The following is a 20,708-nucleotide window of genomic DNA, read 5'->3' on the forward strand; positions in this document are numbered from 1 at the left end:
CCCACCCGCACCGGCTCCGCCAACCACCAGATCAATAAACTCAGCGGGAGTCGACGCAGACATCATTGCATTTGCAACAAATACCAAGTGGAAAATACCCTTACGAAGATAATCCCACACTACTTAAACTGCCAAAGTTCATGGCATAGTGCTTGATCCCTCAATTTCAAGTGTTTGTTCCTGATGGATATTCACTGATATAAAGTTGAAAAAATTTTCATCAATGAACACAAGGGATTTGGATAAACTTGTTCATCAATGAACACGAGAGATTAGAATAAAATTGTTCATCAATGAACACGAGGGATTGGAATAAAATTGTTCATCAATGAACACGAGGGATTAGAATAAAAATGTTCATCAATGAACACGAGGGATTAGAATAAGTGTTCATCAATGAACAAGAATGATTATACATATAAAATAGCTTGGCTAATGCTTAAGGAAAAAATTTACAAATGCACAGCAATACAAAGAAATTATACTAATTTCGTGTTTATACTTTAATCAGTTCGTCCTAAGTAGTTCTCTACATAAGCAGTAATTTAGTGGTTTTAATAAACGATCTATGTAATCAAACTCCCCATTTCCATATTGTAAATAATTATTTTTTTCAAGTATTCCTTTTTTATCGGCTTCTAATAATAGACATCTAAAAAAAAGGTAAGTCCATAGAAATCACAAAGACCTGAATCTGATTATTCTTCCACACACAAAATGTAATTACGGAAACCTGGAGCATTACATACTTTGGATAGCCCAAACAAATCTGGAACATTACATACTTTGGATAGCCCAAACAAATCTGGAACATTACATACTTTGGATAGCCCAAACAAATCTGGAACATTACATACTTTGGATAGCCCAAACAAATCTGGAACATTACATACTTTGGATAGCCCAAACAAATCTGGAACATTACATACTTTGGATAGCCCAAACAAACCTGGAGCATTACATACTTTGGATAGCCCAAACAAATCTGGAACATTACATACTTTGGATAGCCCAAACAAATCTGGAACATTACATACTTTGGATAGCCCAAACAAACCTGGAGCATTACATACTTTGGATAGCCCAAACAAGATAACCAGTATGGATCAAGCAGTATCAAGCAGCATCAGCCATTCTCCAAAAGCAAGCGTGCAGAGGGATCGAAACATTCAAGGAAATGACCTTTCCCCACATACAGTCTATCTAATTTTAGAACGTAGCGTTGCGCAATCTTTATCGAGTGTAGATCGTCAAAGATAAGCAGATAGGGATGAAATTCTTTTCCAACCGAAGCAAAATTGAATACCATCATTTTATATTTAACAGTGACAGCCTACATGGATGAGGACTATGAAGCGTGAAGTAGGAAATCATGAATGAAAAAGTATTGTTTTAAAAGCTCAAGATAGAAACGACTGGCGAAATCTAACCGAGGCCCTTTGAGTCAATAAGCGAAGATGATGATGATGATGAGTGATGGTTTCGACATTACAGTCGTTCTCAAACAAATAAAATAAGTACATTTGATATTACAAATACAATGTCCAATTCTCAAACAAATAAAATAAGTACATTTGAAATTACAAATACAATGTCCAACTATCATTAACAATGAACAACACAAGGGTAGTCATAATAATGTTACAAGTCATTAAAGGCTTTAATGAATTCCAACCATTCAAAAACTCAATATAATGTTTATTTTGCTTTTTATTCATGTTTTTCAACATTAGGAATACATTAAATGTTTTTATTTCAATATCTTGAAGAAATTTTTTAATTGCTTTTGTCAGTTATTAAGTTTTCTTGGTTTATTTTAGACTATCTGTTCCCTTTTACTATCATTTCAGGTTTTACCTAACCTATATCGTGTTATCCATAGTTAATGTTATAGCAAAATTTTAATTGTGATATTAGATAAAAGTTTTAAAGCTCTGTTGATGATATTTGTCAAAATTGTCTATAAAATTATTCACCAAACCATCATTCAAGTTCTCATGTGTACTAAAATTTACTTGTGATTACACATGAAAGCACAAGTGAAGAATAAGAAACATGAGAACTAGAAGCAGGGTTTTTCTTAATCAAAGCCACTCCAAAATCCTGCTGGACTAGTTCATGCTTTTCCGTTCCAGACCAACGGAGAAAGGTCTTCGAGTTCTAAGCTGATTAGGACCAAGATCACGTGCAGTCAAGCGGACGGCAACTCATAACAATATGGCAAGTGACGCACGCAGCCATTGCAATACATGTCTCTAACACGTGTGTGTGTTTGTGTGTGGAAAAAAAAAAACTAGTTCGGTTGTTTCTCCAAGGTAATGGTAGTTTTCACTATTGGCTCTTACCAAACAAAGTTTTCATTATTATTATAACTTGCTAAGCCACAACACTAATTAGAAAAGCAGGATGCTAAAAGCCCATGGGCCCCAACAGGGAAAATAGCCCAGTGAGGAAAGGAAACGAGGAAAAATAAAATATTTTAAGAACATTAAAATAAATATTTCCTACATAAACTATGAAAACTTCAACAAAACCAGAGGAAGAAAAATAAGATAGAATAGTGTGTCCGAGTGTACCCTCAAGCAAGAAAACTAACACAAGAGACCGTGGAAGATAGGCACTTACATTCATAATACAGTAATGCTAATAATAATTACAACAAGTTACCCTACAACTCCGCTTCAAGTGCGAGAAATCTTAGAATACATAAAAAAGAACTACGTACACTGCTCACGTCAAAGTATATTCTCAATTATGGCTGCCGTGACTTTAACAGAGAAAAGAAAACCTGATCCAGCAAGAATGATTTTGTCTTAATGATCTACGTTGATCAATGCAAACAACTATAATTTCAATTATAAGAGGCATTTCATAATGACAATTTGGATGATCATTAACAACGGTCAGTATTTTTTTTTTTCTTTTTGGCGTGACAATATTGGCAATTGGGCTTCAGTGCCTGTCAGACTTCTTGGGAGGTTATTACCGTAATGAGACACGCATTCCATGTCAGCTACACGTCATTATTTTTTATTTACGAGCAACAATGTCATCACCCTTACGAAATTAGTCTTTTTATAGCATTAAAAAGGTTGCCTTGAAAGCGTTTCAAGTACTATCGTATTTCTTCTAGTATAAGCAATGACGCCACAGTACATTATCTTTTGTTAATAAAAATGAGGCTAACTTTTTCCATACTTCACACCGTTTTTAAATCACTGGACTACCAAATCATCCGGCTTTCTGTATAGAGCCCTGGACACATGATCGATTTTTACTCCGGGTTAACACGGGAACCATTATTCTGACGACTCTACTCGGGGCGCAAAATGCCAAGATATATATATATATATATATATATACACATATATAATAATATAAATTATATATACACACATAAAACAATAATTATGTATATATATATATAGAGAGAGAGAGAGAGAGAGAGAGAGAGAGAGAGAGAGAGAGAGACATTTCGGATGGCTTCACCCCGTGACCTCTTGGTTAAAGGATATATAAAGGTTTTAGACACACCCACGGCTAGATATTCTTTCTTCTCATCTTTTTTCCATCCTAGCTGCTACCTACAATGATCGACTAACTACTAGGTACCTCATTTGCTAGTTATGAGAATAGGCAAATCTGTTCCCCTTTGTCCATCTTTAAGTTCCAAGATTCGAAAGCGAGAGAGAGAGAGAGAGAGAGAGAGAGAGAGAGAGAGAGAGAAGCCAGTCCAAGCTGGCTTCCATCCAAACAATTGGATTGTAAAACTAGAGTACCATGGCTCTCGCTTCATTTCAAATCAAGTACTTCAACTTACTCCCAAATGATAAGATTATCTTATTAATATTTATTAGCAGAAATGTGAAACCTGAAAATATCATAAAGATTCAGGGTTCACAATGAATATTTCATAAAATGTCGAGCACGCCCACATTGTTAAAGCCGGCACTCTTCCATAGGGGAATAGGTACGCCAGAGAAAACTTCCACAATGAAAACGTAATTAATGTACTGGAGTAGCTTTTTCTATAAACCTGTGTACGCTAGGCTAGAGAGAGAGAGAGAGAGAGAGAGAGAGAGAGAGAGAGAGAGAAATTCCTTTGTCGGCAGGCCGATAACATCAATACCAAAGGGGCTTCAATATGGACTGCTATATAAGCTTTATATCGTGAACTGGTGCTTCGAAGTAATTATAGTACCTTCTGTTCATCAAATTGATAAAAAAAATACATATATAAAACTTCAGCATTTTATCGGAGTGGTAAAAGTACTACGGCCAAGAATTTTATCGCAGTGGTAAAAATACTAGCCAAGAATATCAACAACTGGCACTTAGAAGGGGAAGACATTAAGAAGGGGAGACTTGCATAAAACAAAAATGCTCTAAAAATCTTTCATTCATTTATTTCGGTTGTAGATTAAACACAAACGAGAGAGAGAGAGAGAGAGAGAGAGAGAGAGAGAGAGAGAGAGCCTGCTATTTGATTAAGTAGAGGGGAGAAATAGCTGCTCTAACCGGTTCGTCGTTCCCGTCTGGGAGATTCGGGTAGGAAAGCCGGCGGCTGGTCTTGTAGCAAATTATACAATCTCATCAAGTACACCTGTTTTAATTCATTCAGTTCACATGTCTGCGTTGGAGTAAAGAATCACACTTCCCCTACATATCTGGATAAACATACTATTTGAAAACGTTCAACATCCACGGTAAATCATCTTCAAATAAGTCAGCGTAATACCGGTAGGAAGGTAAGCGCCTTGTACGAAGTTATAAAATTGTAATCCCAACATTATCATCCTTCATAGTGAAATAACTAAAAATAGGCTAAAACTATAAAATATAAAAAATAAAAAAATCTAACAGTAATTATTTAACTTTATTCCAGATCGATTTATGGCAATTTGCTTAACTGACAGTTCAAAACAAAATCGCTGAGTAACAGGACATTACTGCAAAAGGTGATAAGTCGGGTATCGTAATCAGGCAACAAATAGGAAAACCATGCTGACATAACATAATACGAATTGAGAGTACATAATCAATACCGTACCACCCTGTGACCAAAAACATTATCCAATATTACTTAAGGTTGTGACATTAGATACGGCAAAGCTATCTTATCTTTACATGAAATCAAGGACATAATGAACTGCTAGCAAACAAATAGTACATTAATCTAAAGTACATTAACTGGCAAATAACAAAACCTAATATATATTCCAATCTTTCCACAAGCGCCATTGAACACCATATTAACAGTCAGACTCCATGTATAATAAATTTTCCTCGGATTATTCAAATAAATTAAGACTTCCAAAGACAAAAATCAACACTGTGCTGGACCGTAATCACAAGAAACTCTTGACATTGACCTACAAAGACACAAACCCCCTTTGAGCTAAGTGAAACACCACTATGTGTCAGGTTTATCTCAAAACATTGAAAGTGATGGTAGACAATACATCCTTCTTAAGCTGGATTTGAGACTAGACTGGTAAGTAACTTTGATAGGGCTTTTGTAAACAAAAAATGCTGAATAGACAATCATTGGACAATGTTACAGGAATCTTTACCAAATAGTAAAAAGACTAAATGAGAAGGTTATACAACAGAGAAGCTACAGCATACATCAAGAAAGGTTCGACCATACATTGAAAAACGGTTAATTAGAAACTGGCATAATCCCCTACAACTCACAGTTTAGAACTTTCTTTGTTTTAAACTTGAGACATACTTGTGTCGTATTAACTATTTCTAATACGAAGTACTTTTGATTTTTTATTCCTAATCCCAGTCTAATTTGCCGCCATTTGAAACACTTATACATCGGCCGTTACCAATGTTCATTAGAGTTGGAAACCACTCTCTGGAGATAAAGGTATTGCAGCCAATGCAATTATGATTCATGCTATTACTCTGGGGTTAGGGGAAAAGCTCCATGGCATGAGACTAGAATTTTCATGTACCATAACACAATAAATCCCGAAATCCTGTTTGGGTTGTAGTGGCCTATTGGAAACGTTCCTGCTTGGCGATCGCTGTGCTAAGGATGGGATGTTTGTAAGGAGCGTAAAAGTCAACCTGCTGAGTCATCAGCAGCCATTGCCTGACCACCCCTGGTTCTAGCTTGGGTGAAGAGGGGGCTTGGGCGCTGATCATGTGTATATATGTTCAGTCTCTATGGTATTGTCCTTCTAACTAGGGCATTGTTACTCTCCCTTGCCTCGGACATTCATAGGCGACCTTTAAAACTCAAGTCTCTAAAACAGTGTATGCAAAATGCATCCACCAGAATATCCAACCATTCCAACACAAGGCCGCATAAAAATCAAAAGTAGTAAAACTGAGAACTATATAAACTGCAAAATGAATGTGTTTTGCACTTTAAACAAATAAAGAACATCGTCAGCCAATTAGAAGTTGTAGTGCCTAATACCATTCAAATGAAGGCACAAAGCAGGGCTTCACTAAGAAACAACAACAACAACGTCTGTATCCTACAGACTTAGTTCGTAACTTAATCAGACAGTAGACTGTTGGCAGCAAGAACAGTTTTAGAAGCCAAATGCAAAGTCAAGCTCCTTCCATGTGAGAAAATAAGAATGCAAAACAAGTACTACTGACAACACAGCACAAAACTGGATAAGATTACTAAACATTCCCAGCTAAGAAATGGAAGATCATGTGAGCAAACGTGAGGCCGAAGCCGGTCATGAGTCGAGCGAAAGTGACGCACGTTATTTGCAATTTGTGTAGACATGTGCCATTATTTATCAATAAATAAATTCCTTGACGTAACCAGATTCAAAACTTAATCATTGATTATAACAAAATTTATACTAATTCTTCTTTCCCATCCGTGGATTTTTATTACATATATCCAACAAATTAATAAGACGCCCCTTCTTATCAAAGGTAAAGCGTAGCCGGACATTCTCACAACCTACTAAAATATACAGCAGACCCCATCTTAAATCTATGTGCCATAATGAATATCAAAACAGCCTATAGTGACCATTGCCCTTCCGCAATGTATACGTAGCAAATATCAACATCTCAAAGCTATTAAGTAAAGGGAGAAGTGGCCAGCAGAGGGGCAAGACATTTCGCATTAGGGATTTTTGCAACCATTCCAAAGGACAAGTAATGACAAAATAAATAATCTTCACAAAAAAGGGAAGTAAAACGATACGGTTACGTACTCTACCAAATATTCCCATTACAGTAAACGCAATAAGTTTGGGATGGTCCCTAAACTTCAGGGCGGCCACGGGAACTTGCCTAAAAACCACACACAAAACCAAGAACGTAAACACTGTGAGAGAATACGACGTAACAGGAGAGCAGGTATTAATGGTAGTGTCTTCCCAACCTCCACGTCAAGGTCACTGCTACCAAACGACGAACAAAGCACTGCTAACTGAAGTAATATCACTATTCTATTTCTTTTCTTTTTTGGCAAACTGCCAATAGAACCATGACAAAATCAAGATTATTCAAACACAAACATTTATATGTGATAAGGAGCGTCGACGAGCACAATATGCCATAGGAAGGCTCGTAAAGGAAATAGATTGGGGTAAAGAGATAAGTTTGCGGATGTCCCATTTAATCAAGCCAGAGTACGAAGACTTCGTTTGGTCTTATGCTAAAAAGAATGGGAATATTTCGCAGCCTCGTGTCTTAGCGTTGCTAATATACTAGAAATTGCATATTTAGTCAGTTACGAAGTCTAATTTAAAAAATGCAACACACTGGAAACAATAGCCAGAAAAGAAAAATCAAACAAAAAGGGCACTGTACCGCAAAGATGCTGCAATATATAAACAGACGATGGAAAAAATCATAAAGTTATCTTGGCATATTTTTCCCTAGACCGGGATTTTTTCCAAGGTCAACACAGAGAAAGAAAATGCAAGTGGTGTTGGAAACAGGGGGGAGGGGGGGGGGGTTGTTTCCCGAGTCTTATCCGCAGTGCGTCAGACTCCACACTAAAACATTCTGTACCAAGGATAAAACCATAAAAAGGGGACCGTCATCCCGACGAGAGAGAGAGAGAGAGAGAGAGAGAGAGAGAGAGAGAGAGAGGGAGAATCATGGCCATACCATTAAAAATGTAAATACAATCCTTTCAGATTAACTTCATCGAATCGTAGTTAACAATGACATCGGTCATCTTGGAACAAGGAGGAAACCATTATTTGGGTTAAATATCGCGTGCATCCATTTACAATCCACCTAACACGAAACAACAGGCACCGGGCTGAAGTAGAGTTACAAGAACCGAGAAGAGAATCATGACCTTCACCTTCAGCCAAGGACAACAGTGCCTGGACGCATCGTGGCACCAACATCGATCCGGGCAGGCACTCACGAACTTCCAAGAGGGACCTTGAATTAAAAAAAAAATGAAGCGAGAGCTTCATGAATAAAGCGAAAAGACTGGAACAATACTTCATGAAGAGTGGGAGGAACAACCCTCTTAATCATGACTAATAAAGTGTGCCATCCTTTGAGACCGATGAATTGCATAAGCTACCTACGTAATTGGGGGGACAGATGAAGAGGGGGGGGGGGGGACATTAAATAGCTTACAAGGTCGCTGTTTCAAATGCTCTATATTTGTTAGTAATTGCAAATTATTTTCACAGAAAAGTGGAATGTATTCTACAATAATAAGTATTTCACCTTTATCCTTTAATATTCACGTGTTCACTGAACATGATTTGATTGTTCATTACCAATCTTGTTTACTCAATTTCTTTCATCTCCTTTCCTCACTCGGGTATTCTTTCTCCGTTGGAGCCCTTGGGCTTATAGCATCCTGCTTTTCCAACTCTGGTTGTAGCTTTGCTAATAATAACTGTAAGAAGAGAGTTAAGCTCCCACGAGACACCCAAATGATTGAAGACATCAAGGCTTTTAAAAGGAAACTGAAGACTATTTTTCGAGTCGTTTGACAGTGACGATTCAGCAGTAAATGAGCAATACCTGATATGAAATGTTGAATACTCTGAACGAACAAGATAAAACGTCAGTGGAAGTCCAGTAGAGTGTAGGGTTTCCCTGCTGTATGGGACCGGAAAAGCAGCCGCCAAAGTAAAAGAAAAAGAAAATTCACCGAGATATGATTTACCCATTCGAGAACCTTCCATAGTTTTCGAATAGGAACTGAAAATCCACTCGGAGAAAAATCATATTTGGAAATGTTTTAGATAGTCTATTTCCCATGTCATGTTATCAGCGCGATGGACGTAATATCTATAAAATTAAAGCTATTAGACGGATTAATGAGGTGGAATCATTTAAGTATTTAGGCGCGATGATCTCTAATACAGGACCTTTAGAATTAGAGTTAAAAGATTGATAAAATCAAATTAGACAACAACAATAACTAGGTTGAGTAAAATTTGAAAATAAAATCTCCTGCAATTACATATAAAAATCAGACTATATACAGTATATTCGATTAGTGAGATCGATGTTACAGTATAGACAAGAATCGTGGTATAACAAAGAAACAATGTCTAACACATTTTGTAGATTTGAGAACAAAACCCTCAGAAGAATATTGGGAGTTACATGGAGGGTCATGATTAGTAATTAAACTATAAGAGATTACTCGAGTGCCATACGTAGATGAGATCATGGTGAGGGGTAGATGGAGATGGTTTGTACATGCTCATCGCACGCACTCCTCAAGAAAGATTAGTTCGCCAAACTTTCAACTGGGCTCCACAAAGCATTAGAAGAGTTGGAAGACCCAGTCCTACATGGCTGAGGACTATGAAGCATGAAGGAGGAGATATTGAATGGAGAAGTACTGATTTTAAAAGCTCAAGATAGAGACAACTGGCGAAATCTAACCGAGGCCTTTTGTATCAATAGGCGTGGGAGATGATGATGATTAGACGGCCAGCCATACACATTTTTTTTTTAAATACAAAATTAAAATTCAACAGACAAATCACAAGATACATCACATGTATAAACACTCCTATGTATTCATCCAGACAAAAGGCACCAGAAATACAGCAAGCTGTCCATTATATTCTGGATTGGATATATTCTTGGAGCTTCTTATTCTTCCGCCATGATTACCGTATAAGGCAAAAATATTTCAAGCCAGATTTTACAGGGAAGCCCTACGAGACTGGACGGTTCCCTTTGACGGAAAAGAAGGAAAAGAAAATCGAAAGCAGTGACAGACATGGACATGTATAACATTGAGACTGAAAAAGGCTGGACATGAACTAGACGCACACATTAGGCTTCTTTCTTTTTAAAGAAAGACTTGCCCTCGCCAGCCAGAAATGAGAAATTTGCCTGTAGACCAATGAGGCCTAATGATTTAAAAGGCTAAGACAACTGCGTCAACACAGAGGCTTGTTACAGGAAAACGCTGATATAATCCGTACTACCCATGATAAAATAGAAGCCAGAATAAACTATATCACAAATAGTACATATAAAAATATGATGGAAGTAATCTAAACAACGGTCAAGGTAATAGTGAAAAATGGCTGAAATGTTTTAAAGAGGTGACATTACACCAGCGAAGTACTCTCATCATGTCAAAGCCAAAAACATCCAACTCATCATGTCAAAGCCAAAAACATCCAACTCATCATGTCAAAGCCAAAAACATCCAATTGAGACGTAACACTGAAGTAGGGAGTGGTGTTCCGAAGGCTTAGATTTAACAATGAAAGCTCAGCAACCATTGACCTTAAAATTACACTAGTTGATTAACAGATTATATAGCAATGGGGGACACCCAGACAATTGCACTATGAAATAAAAGTCGAGAGACTAAACAAGAAGAAATGACGTAGGAACTGAGTAAAGTAGAAAAGTACAATGGTAAATAGTGGATGCAGCTGGGAGCCATAATGCTTAAACTACACCACAACTACCCCACGGTGTTACTACTTAAATTACTGGAAAGGACACAAGAGGGAAACAAGCAAATTTCCACACGATTGTCCATCTCATCCCACACCATCACACCTTTAAAACCCGAAGGGAGTGTCCCGGGCGAGGAAATCATCCACCTCTTCCACCAACACGAGATGCGACCAGACGTATCGATCGATCCCTGGCAAGTAACCCACTCCCACCTACCCACCCACCCGCCCATGACAACCCATCACCGCTGTTCCATCCACAAGCTTACGACACACACACTAGCTCCACTTTTCTTATATTTCTCCTCACCCTCTCTCTTAAAGGGACTAGCCTGCTGAGCCGATATGTAAGACGTGTTTTATTTGCGAATGAGGCATTTTTCAGAATATTTAAAAATCATCTGCACAAATAAATGATGCAAAATATCTAAAAATCATCTGCACAAATAAATATCTATTATCAATGTATGTACACACAATATTTCGCCTTATACAGATTGAAATAAAATATCCTACAATATACAGGAAAATTACCGCACAGAACACATATACTCGACATCTATGATCCTTAAATTATAACATATAAATATAAGGACCTCTTTAGGGAAAATCTATGATGCAATTAACTTTGCACAAGAGAAAACACACTCATCATCATACTATTACTAGGTTCACTATAAAAACATCCTTCATCTAATAATACTAACGATAATTATGAACTGAACATTGCTGCTTACGGCGAGCACGCAAATCAAAAAGATTAATCAATTTTGCCTTAGCCAATATCGAAGATTTTAGAAAAGATATGTATTCACCCGACTGCTTGTTTGTTAGTAAATTTAAAAACTAATGTACCGATTATAACCAAATTTGGTAGTCAGATTGGGTCTCACCCAAGGAGGAATCAGTAACATTTTGGATAACGTACATCAAAGTACAAGTTCACTGCAGTACTTTGAAAATAATAGCAATGTTAAGTAAAAGACAAATATCTTTTTAGTTTATTATTTTTGTTTTTGAATAACATTACGCAAAAACTACTGAACCAATTTCAACGAAATATTTGGGGGTATGACCCAAGGACAAACCCATTAGACTGAAAAATATACATAACCTACTTATTGTTGTCTAATTTTATGTTTTCAGTCTTTAAACTCTAATTCTAAAGGTCCTGTATTAGAGATCATCGCGCCTAAATGCTTAAATGATTCCGCCTCATTAATCCGTCTAATAGCTTTGTTAGTTTTATAAATATTACGTTCATCGCTCTGATAACATGACATGGGAAATAGACTATCAAAAACATTTCCAAATATTATTTTCCTCTGAGTGGATTTTCAGTTCATATTCGAAAAATATGGAAGGTTAAGAGCAAACTAAGACTTCTTGGCGTGGAGAAGGTAGGTAGTTAAGTTACCCCTCTAATAAACTAACGATAGTTATAAGTATTGCAATATAAATTGAGAACGAAAACTGCAAGTTAAGCAACTCGAATCATAGCTGACCTCGAACGCAGCCAAGTAGTTCCCTTTTGGAATATATAGGGACCTTATACAACATTTAGTCACGCATCTATAAATATTTTGGCAAAACCACGCACTACACTGCAGTTTTCCCCCAGGACGTGGGTGGGTGATGAGTTTGAGACCACCTGAAAAGTGACTAAATAATTACGTGAAACAGAGGTTCAAGTAAATTAATGATAAAGGAAAAATAACTGGCTTATATATGATTCTAATGTAAAATCAAACTATGCGTCTTTATTTGAAAGACACCAAAAAGTTGAGTCTAACTAGTCAAATACCGAAAGATAGCTCCATAACCTTGGCCGTCAAAACAAGAATGACTCATTCCTCCGTAAACAAAAAAAGAAGAAAAAAAAAACCTCAGACAACGCTAGAGCAGAGAACGTTGAGAAGTTTAGCATACGATACACATTTCTATTCAAAACGCATCCAATAGCTCACATGATGCGAAAATCCCGAGTACTGTTAGTCTAGAGACTTACTACTATAAACTAAACTGGTTTATATCAAAACAACAGGCAGTAAACAAAATTCTCAAGATGTACCAAGGCATTAAAAGCCAAAGATGAGCATTAACTTCTACCAGAGAGAGAGAGAGAGAGAGAGAGAGAGAGAGAGAGAGAGAGAGAGAGAGAGAGAGAGAGAGAGAGAGAAATTCTTATATATATATATATATATATATATATATATATATATATATATATATATATATATATATATATATATATATATATATATATATATATATATATATATACTCGTTCGACCTCTGGGCCACACCTGACAGAACTACTAGCACGTGTTAAGCTAGTGCAAAGTCACATACGATCACGTGATCAGCTGCAACCACTGTGCCACGTTCAAAACTCAATGCGTTTGCATAGCCACAGCTTTAAAAATTGAAAAGATTACAATGTATGTCTCCGCTATGACGTAATTCAAAACCAGTACCACCAATAGAATTAAAGATGAAAAAAAAAATAATGGAACGAGTTCAAGATCGAAAAAAAAACAAATATCATGACTGATAAACATAAAATATTGCACGAAGATCTGTAAATTGTAACTAGAAATCAAACCAAATATGAAACAAAATCAACATAAAAACGTCAAAGATATTTTTTACGTAAACAAAAACGAAAACAAACAGCTCAACTGGAGTGCAATTAGCCGTGCTAAGGATAAGTGAAGTGGCTGCCAAATGAGAAGCATTCTGCACAGAGCAAGCCACAAGCAACTTTCAAAGCAAATTATATAACCGATGTAAATAAAACCATTAATTACCATGTGCACACAGCAAATCAGAATGTTAAATACTAGACCACCACTCATAAAACGGCTTTCTTCGTCTTACTATTTTCAAAAAATTATCGGCGATTAAGCTTGGTATTTATCAATCACACAGTATATAACATTCTAAATATACACAATGTTCTAAAAATATTTTCTCCTTGTTTCCTTTCCTCACTGGGCTATTTTCCCTGTTGGAGCCCTTGGGCTTACAGCATTGTCTTTTTTCCAACTAGGGTTGCAGCTTAGCAATCAATAATAATAATGATAATAAAATGTCCTTGGCTTAACAACCTATGGAAATTGCTATACTGTATGACCAAATTTTTAACATGCTCTAACCAGTAATAGGTGGTATCTTCGGAAACAAGGACATTTGTTGTTTGTTACATCCATATTAAAACTGTTCACCACGGCATATTCATACTCCTCCCACACTCCCGCAAGCATAAATCAGGCTGACCTCACTGTCATAAATTAATACTCACCGAATTCTGCTACACAGGCTGATACGCCCCCGTAGATGAAAGGGCGCCAATCGCTCCGGCCCATCCCACGTGTGCAGCGCCTGGCATGGACAAGAAAAAGATATCAATAATGCATTACACTTCAGGGTATTCATCCACTGGATATATTTGTATAATTTCCAACTTAACATGAAAAATAATAAAGTTATTTTGCAATATCTGTAAATTTAAAAGTCGTAAGGAGTACCAAAACATACAAGTAAAATGAGTTAGTCCAGATAAATCTACACTTTTTAGAATGAAGAATTAAAATGAGCTTATAAGGCTCTGAGCGTTGCCCTTTTTCCCTGGCCAGTTCACCAACTAGAATAATCAAATTAGTGGCCAAGGTAGTAATGAAAAATCCTAACCCTGACACTTAATTTCGTCAATAATTTGCTCAACAAGATATTGAACTTTCTCTTCATTTATTTATATTTTTGGCAAACTACAATTTGGTTCAGTCTATGTTTTTTTTCGTAACTAGAAAACTTGGAATTTGAGCAGTAAACATTGAAAAACCTACTGTATTTGGTCTAGGTCTTTATCTATACACTTTTCCATAGATATTCAATACTATAGGCTGTAGCCTGGGTATAACAACACTAGAATTACAAACTTAAACCATGAAAAAAATCTGGCACTAACTGAACAGAGCTAACGGCAAATATCTGCACCTGAATTAAACAAGTTCTAAATTTATGTGACCCTTTAAAAAACAATCCTAAGTTGTTCTTGAGGGTTTCAGTACAAAGCTATGGTTGATCTAGCTTATTATCAAAGAATTTCCCGACTTCTTGCCCAAGGATTACACTGCCAGATCAGAAGTGTATCATATTGCTGTCTATTCTATGCCTTAATCACTGGGCTAAACATGTCTTTAAAACTACCAATTACAGCTCAATATATTTCACCTGAAAAATATCAATAGCATTGCTCTTATCTATCCCTTAATCACAGGGTTAGACCTGTCCTTTGTTTTAATACCTGTCAATTACAGTGCAAGTTACCATAAGACATATGAGTGACAAACATAGACTATCTGAACCAAGAACAAATAGTAAATATGGTGAAAGGGCTTTTAGCTACTGTGCGCCTAGACATTATAATAAACTGCCAACTGAAATGAAGGACCTAAAGGGAGCAATTGAATTTAAGAAGAAACTAAAGACATTACTTTTCACAAGATTATATGATTTGGAAGATGCTACAATCAAAGAATTGTATAAGTTATAATGAAAATGTTTCGTTAGATGATTGATATGGACCCGCCCGAGAAGTGGTTCACTCGACTTCAGTGGAGGGTTGGATTTAAACCCAAAACAAGTAAGCAAGTTATTTCACCTAAGAAAATTACCAATTGCAGTGTCAGCTGTATATTCATCAAAATTATCACCTCCCATGTCTATTGAATTGCAGGTCATGAAAACTAGGTGTCATATCGTGTTAAAATATTTAAGGTCTCCTTAAAAATAATACAGATAAAAGCTTCAGGCTCTTCTGTCTCCTCTTTGTCAATGTTCTCTATTCTTTATTGCTCACAAAAAAAAAAAAAAAACTAACACTAAAACAAAGCCCATTGAACTAATACACAAAAAAAAACATTGCACTTTGAATTTATGCAGCTTAACCATATGTATCCTTTTAAAGAGGAAAGGTCACACAACACAATTTGATAACTGTTCAAGACGAGCTTGAAAGGAAACAAATAAGTCATTTGAAGGCAAAAAATACATGTGCTAAAATCTAAGATAACAAATGTTATGTGACAATAGCCGATAGTTTAAACACTACACGAGTCAATTACTGTATAAAATTCACACCAAATGCACCTAACTCTGTAAAGAAATTAGAATTAAACTAACACGGTACTAAAATTGTAACTAACCTAAAGCTATATATAAATTGGAACTAACCTATTCTGTACTGATATTGGAACTAACCTAACGCTGTACAAAAATTGAAACTAACCTAACTGTAGAGAACTTGGAACCAATCTAATTATGTACAGATATTGGAACTAACGTAACTGTAAAGAAATTGGAACCAATTTAATTATGTACAGAAATTGGAAGCAATCTAATTATGTACAGAAATTGGAACTAACTTAACTCTGTACAGAAATTGAAACTAACCTAACTGTCGCGAAATTGGAACCAATCCAATTATGTACAGAATTTGGAACTAACCTAACTCTGTGCAGAAATTGAAACTAACCTAACTGTAGAGAAATTGGAACCAATCTAATTAAGTGCTGAAATTGGAACTAATCTAATTATGTGCTGAAATTGGAACTAATCTAACTCTGTACAGAAATTGGATCTAACCTAACTCTGTACAGAAATTGGAACTACCCGGACTCTGTACAGAAATTGGAACTACCCGGACTCTGTACAGAAATTGGAACTAACCTAACAGTAGAGAAATTGGAACCAATCTAATTATGTGCTGAAATTGGAGCTAACCTAATTGTACAGAAATTGGAACTAACCTAACTACAGAATCTGGAGCTAACCTAACTGTACGGAAACAGGAACTAAAACTGTAAAGAAATTGGTACTAACCAAACTCTCTACAGAAATTGAAACTGGCCTATCTCTGTACAGAAATTGAAACTGGCCTATCTCTGTACAGAAATTGAAACTGGTCTATCTCTGTACAGAAATTGAAACTGGTCTATCTCCGTACATAAAATGGAACTAAGCTATGTTTAGCAGGCTATTTTACAAGAAAATGACAAATCTTCCACGATGCATGTTCGCTGGAAGGATAAAAGTACTATTGCACCGTCAACAAACATGTAAATTTTTTTTTCTTTTCTGCCCTTAACCACGACCTACCGCATTAGGCTTGACAATGTGCCTCATCAAAATAGGAATCGGATTCAAACAACCATATGTGCTACAAGTCTTATTTCATGCAGTGCTTTAATATTTGAAATTTACAACAAAAACCGCTTAGTAATACAAAATATAGGGCTACCACTAAATAAATACGTTAATATTGGGCCTACAAATGAGGGGTGTCTGACGTCGAACTAACACGGTATAAGACCTACATTTTACTAACACTGAGTGAAATATAACGTTATTCTATCATAAAAAATAGCAACACCAGACGTAAGAGTTCCGAGAAATGAAATGTTGAGCAAGCGGCAATTTTTGTTGCATCACCAGACCAGTCTACTCACCGTAAGGGAGGTTGTTAGACTCCTGGGAAACAATACGGACGAAATTCTAATATTACCTTAAAAATACTAATAAAATACATTACCTCAAAGAAAAGTGTGCTGTCGCAACGGTAAGGAAAAAAATAGAACTCCAATGAAGAGAGGAACCACACAGTTATTCAATACTTTAACGGCACCGGGAAATTTTTTTTCGGTACACTTCGTCTCCTGTGGTTCTCTGCCGACTGAGGTCGTCGAGGAATAATTAAGGGGCTCGGGGGTTTGCCGGGAAGGGGCTCCTCCCATTGGGGGGGAGGGGAGCGTTAACGCATGCGCTCTAAACACTCACGACGCAATAATTGCCTTGCCATATAGCGGTCATTGATTTTTCCCGTGTTGAACATTAAAGGTAGCAAAATTTAACGTATATATAAACGAATGGTGGGATATTTTTCACTGCAGAGAAATTACGTTTATCAAGATATTCATACGTTGTTGTTTATTTACATTATTGAATTATGTTTGCATAATATAGGGTAGCTTGCAACACACGCTAACATAATATCAATAATCAGCTGATAGGATGAATGCTGATTTTGTCCCTGTATACAGTTCCTGAATAACGTTTTTTCAAGACGAATAAACGTAGTTTAGGGCAGTTTTTGCTAGCTATAGAAGCAAGAACCGAATACAATTTGTTGTGATCTACTAATTGATCTGTATTCAATTTGACAGCTATCCTGTGGGATGTGCTTTGAGCTTTCAAATAAATGGTCCAGTTTTATCATTTTTCGATAACTCACCTCGATTTGGCACTTTAAATTAAACATCTAGCACTGAAGGAAAATGCTGGACAGAGGACGACACGAAATAATAAAAGCTAGAACCAGCAAAATAAAAACAGGTCATAACACTCAGGGTTTTAAACACATACACACGTCATGCAAATATACAGTATAGCATGCCTAAAGAAAAAAAAAGACTAGAGAAAGATTGATGAACAAGCAAGATTCAGAAAAGGTAGAAGTTGTACTGACCAAATTTTCATTTTGAGACTTGTACAGAATGCGTAGAATATAAATTAGAAATTCACCTTTGATGGCATTTATTTTGTGGACTATAAAAAAGCCGTTGATAGTGTGCACGGTGCACCTGCCAATTTTGTGTTGAGTCCTGCGTTATTTTCGAATTCCTCTTAAATATGTGAATTTGATTGTCTATTCATGAGCATAGCAAGTGCAAAGTTAATGTTAGTGGGGTTCTATCAAATGAATTTCCAGTAAACAACAGATTACTCCAAGGGAATTTGTTGTCACCTATGTTGTTTATCCTCCTCATGGATTTTGTAATGTGAAGAATAGTTGGAGATGGTGGGTAAAGATTGAACTGGATTGAGAATAGGAAATTAGCTGACCTAGAGTATGCTGATGATGCTGTCCTTATTAAGAGAGCACCATAGGACTTGTAAAGCTTGCTTACCAAAATGCATGAAATATCACATAAGGTTGGGCTCAAGAGGAAAGACAGATGATTAAAACGGAATATGCAATGGAAGATGAAATATCATTGGTAGGAGAAAGGATTAACTAGGTAGACTCAAAAAGTATCTAGGAACTATGATTTCCAATACAGGGTCATTAAAATTAGAGTTTAGTGAGATTGAAAAAAAAAATCAGACAATAGCGAGGTTAAGTAAAATTTGGAAATCAAATCGCCTAAAATTACATATAAAAATCAGGCTATATATCAGTTTAGTGAGATCTATGTTACTGTATTGACATGAGTTGTGGTATGACAATGAAACAATTTCCAACAGATTCAGTAGATTTGGGAACAAAGCCCTCAGAAGAATATTGGGAGTTAAATGGCAGGGCAGGATTAAAAATGAAACTATATGAGATTACTAGTGCCATATGTGGATAAGATCATGGTGAAGGGTAGATGGAGATGGTTTGGCCATGCTCTTCGCACTCCCCAAGAGAGATTAGTTCACCAAAATTCCAACTGGGCTCTACAAGGCACTAGAAGAGTTGAATGACCAAGGCCTACATGGCTGAGAACTATGAAGTGTGAAGTGGGAGTAATGAGTGGAGAAGTATTGAATTAAGAGCTTAGGATAGAGGCGACTGGCAAAATCTAACCAAGGCCCTTTGCATCAATAGGTATATATATATATATATATATATATATATATATATATATATATATATATATATATATATATATATATATATATATGTGTGTGTGTGTGTGTGTGTGTGTGTGTCAATAATGAGAAATGATGATAAAAATGTGACGAACTACCTTACTGTAAGCTACGTCTTTTGATTTTCAGTTTTCTTATCCATTCTCATCAGTCGTTCGTTTTTACAAACAAATACAATATTCAAATTAATATTTCAGTGTGTCTAGTGTCACTATTTTGTTCAATTTAATGCTATAACATGCATTAAGGTTTTATTAAATGGACCTTCAGATAATTCATAGTTCCTATCAAATGCACCCTACTAGGGTGGTTAAGTTTGGATTTACCAGGTGGTCAATCAAAGATCATTTATACAGATACAGGATACCCAAAGAGTAACTAGCCCATACTAGCATATAATCAACTTTAACAACACCAGTGAGAATGTACATGGTATTAATATTTCAATGTCTTGTTTTAAGTTTGAAAGCAGGGAGTGCAATGGTCAATCATGTTGATTATATCATCATGTGCTTTTTTCCTGCATAACTAAAAATATATCTAATAGATACTTCTTTTTACTTTACTTACTTTGGAATGTTTCTGGTCATATCATGCACATTTAGGCACTGTATCCTGTAGAACTTGAAAGATTTGCTTATCGTTTAAGCTTACATTTCTAAGTATTTAAGTTTTTAGTCATATAAATTAATCATAAACTCCCAAGTCCCTTAGACAAACTTAACTACCAATCTGAATTTCTCAACTAAGTAAAAAAAAGATTAACTAGTTTCCATTAGAAATTCACCATCTTTTGTCCCCGACGGAATATTGCATAATATTTAAGCTACAACCCTAGATGGAAAAGCAGGATTTTATAAGCCCCGAGGGCTCCAACAGGGAAAATAGCCCAGTAAGAAAAGGAAATAATGAAAAGCTACAAGAAAAGTTCATGAACAATGATAACATTAAAATGAATATTTCATATATTAACTATAAAACTTGAAAATAACAAGAGGATAAAAACTTCAAAATAAGAAGAAGAGAAACAAGATAGAATAATGTGTGCCCGAGTGTACCCTCAAGCAAGCTGGTTTATGACTAGCTATGACTGGTAAGGCTTAG

At 36.0% G+C, this 20,708-nt stretch overlaps 1 protein-coding gene across 1 annotated transcript in view; it reads right to left on the bottom strand.

Moving 5' to 3' along the window:
• The window catches only part of Bmcp (uncoupling protein Bmcp mitochondrial), a 41,441-nt gene extending 23,778 nt beyond the window's left edge, over window positions 1-17,663 (bottom strand). Inside the window, exons 1-2 of the mRNA XM_068381909.1 lie at window positions 17,503-17,663; window positions 14,212-14,291 (exon numbers count right to left, since the gene is read on the bottom strand). Of these exons, the coding sequence (XP_068238010.1) occupies window positions 14,212-14,275 (64 nt within the window). The 5' untranslated portion in view covers window positions 14,276-14,291; window positions 17,503-17,663. The remainder of the gene's footprint in view (window positions 1-14,211; window positions 14,292-17,502) is intronic.
• Between the last annotated feature and the right edge of the window lie 3,045 nt (window positions 17,664-20,708).

Source organism: Palaemon carinicauda, chromosome 10 (assembly GCF_036898095.1).
Source record: "Palaemon carinicauda isolate YSFRI2023 chromosome 10, ASM3689809v2, whole genome shotgun sequence".
NCBI lineage: Eukaryota > Metazoa > Arthropoda > Malacostraca > Decapoda > Palaemonidae > Palaemon > Palaemon carinicauda.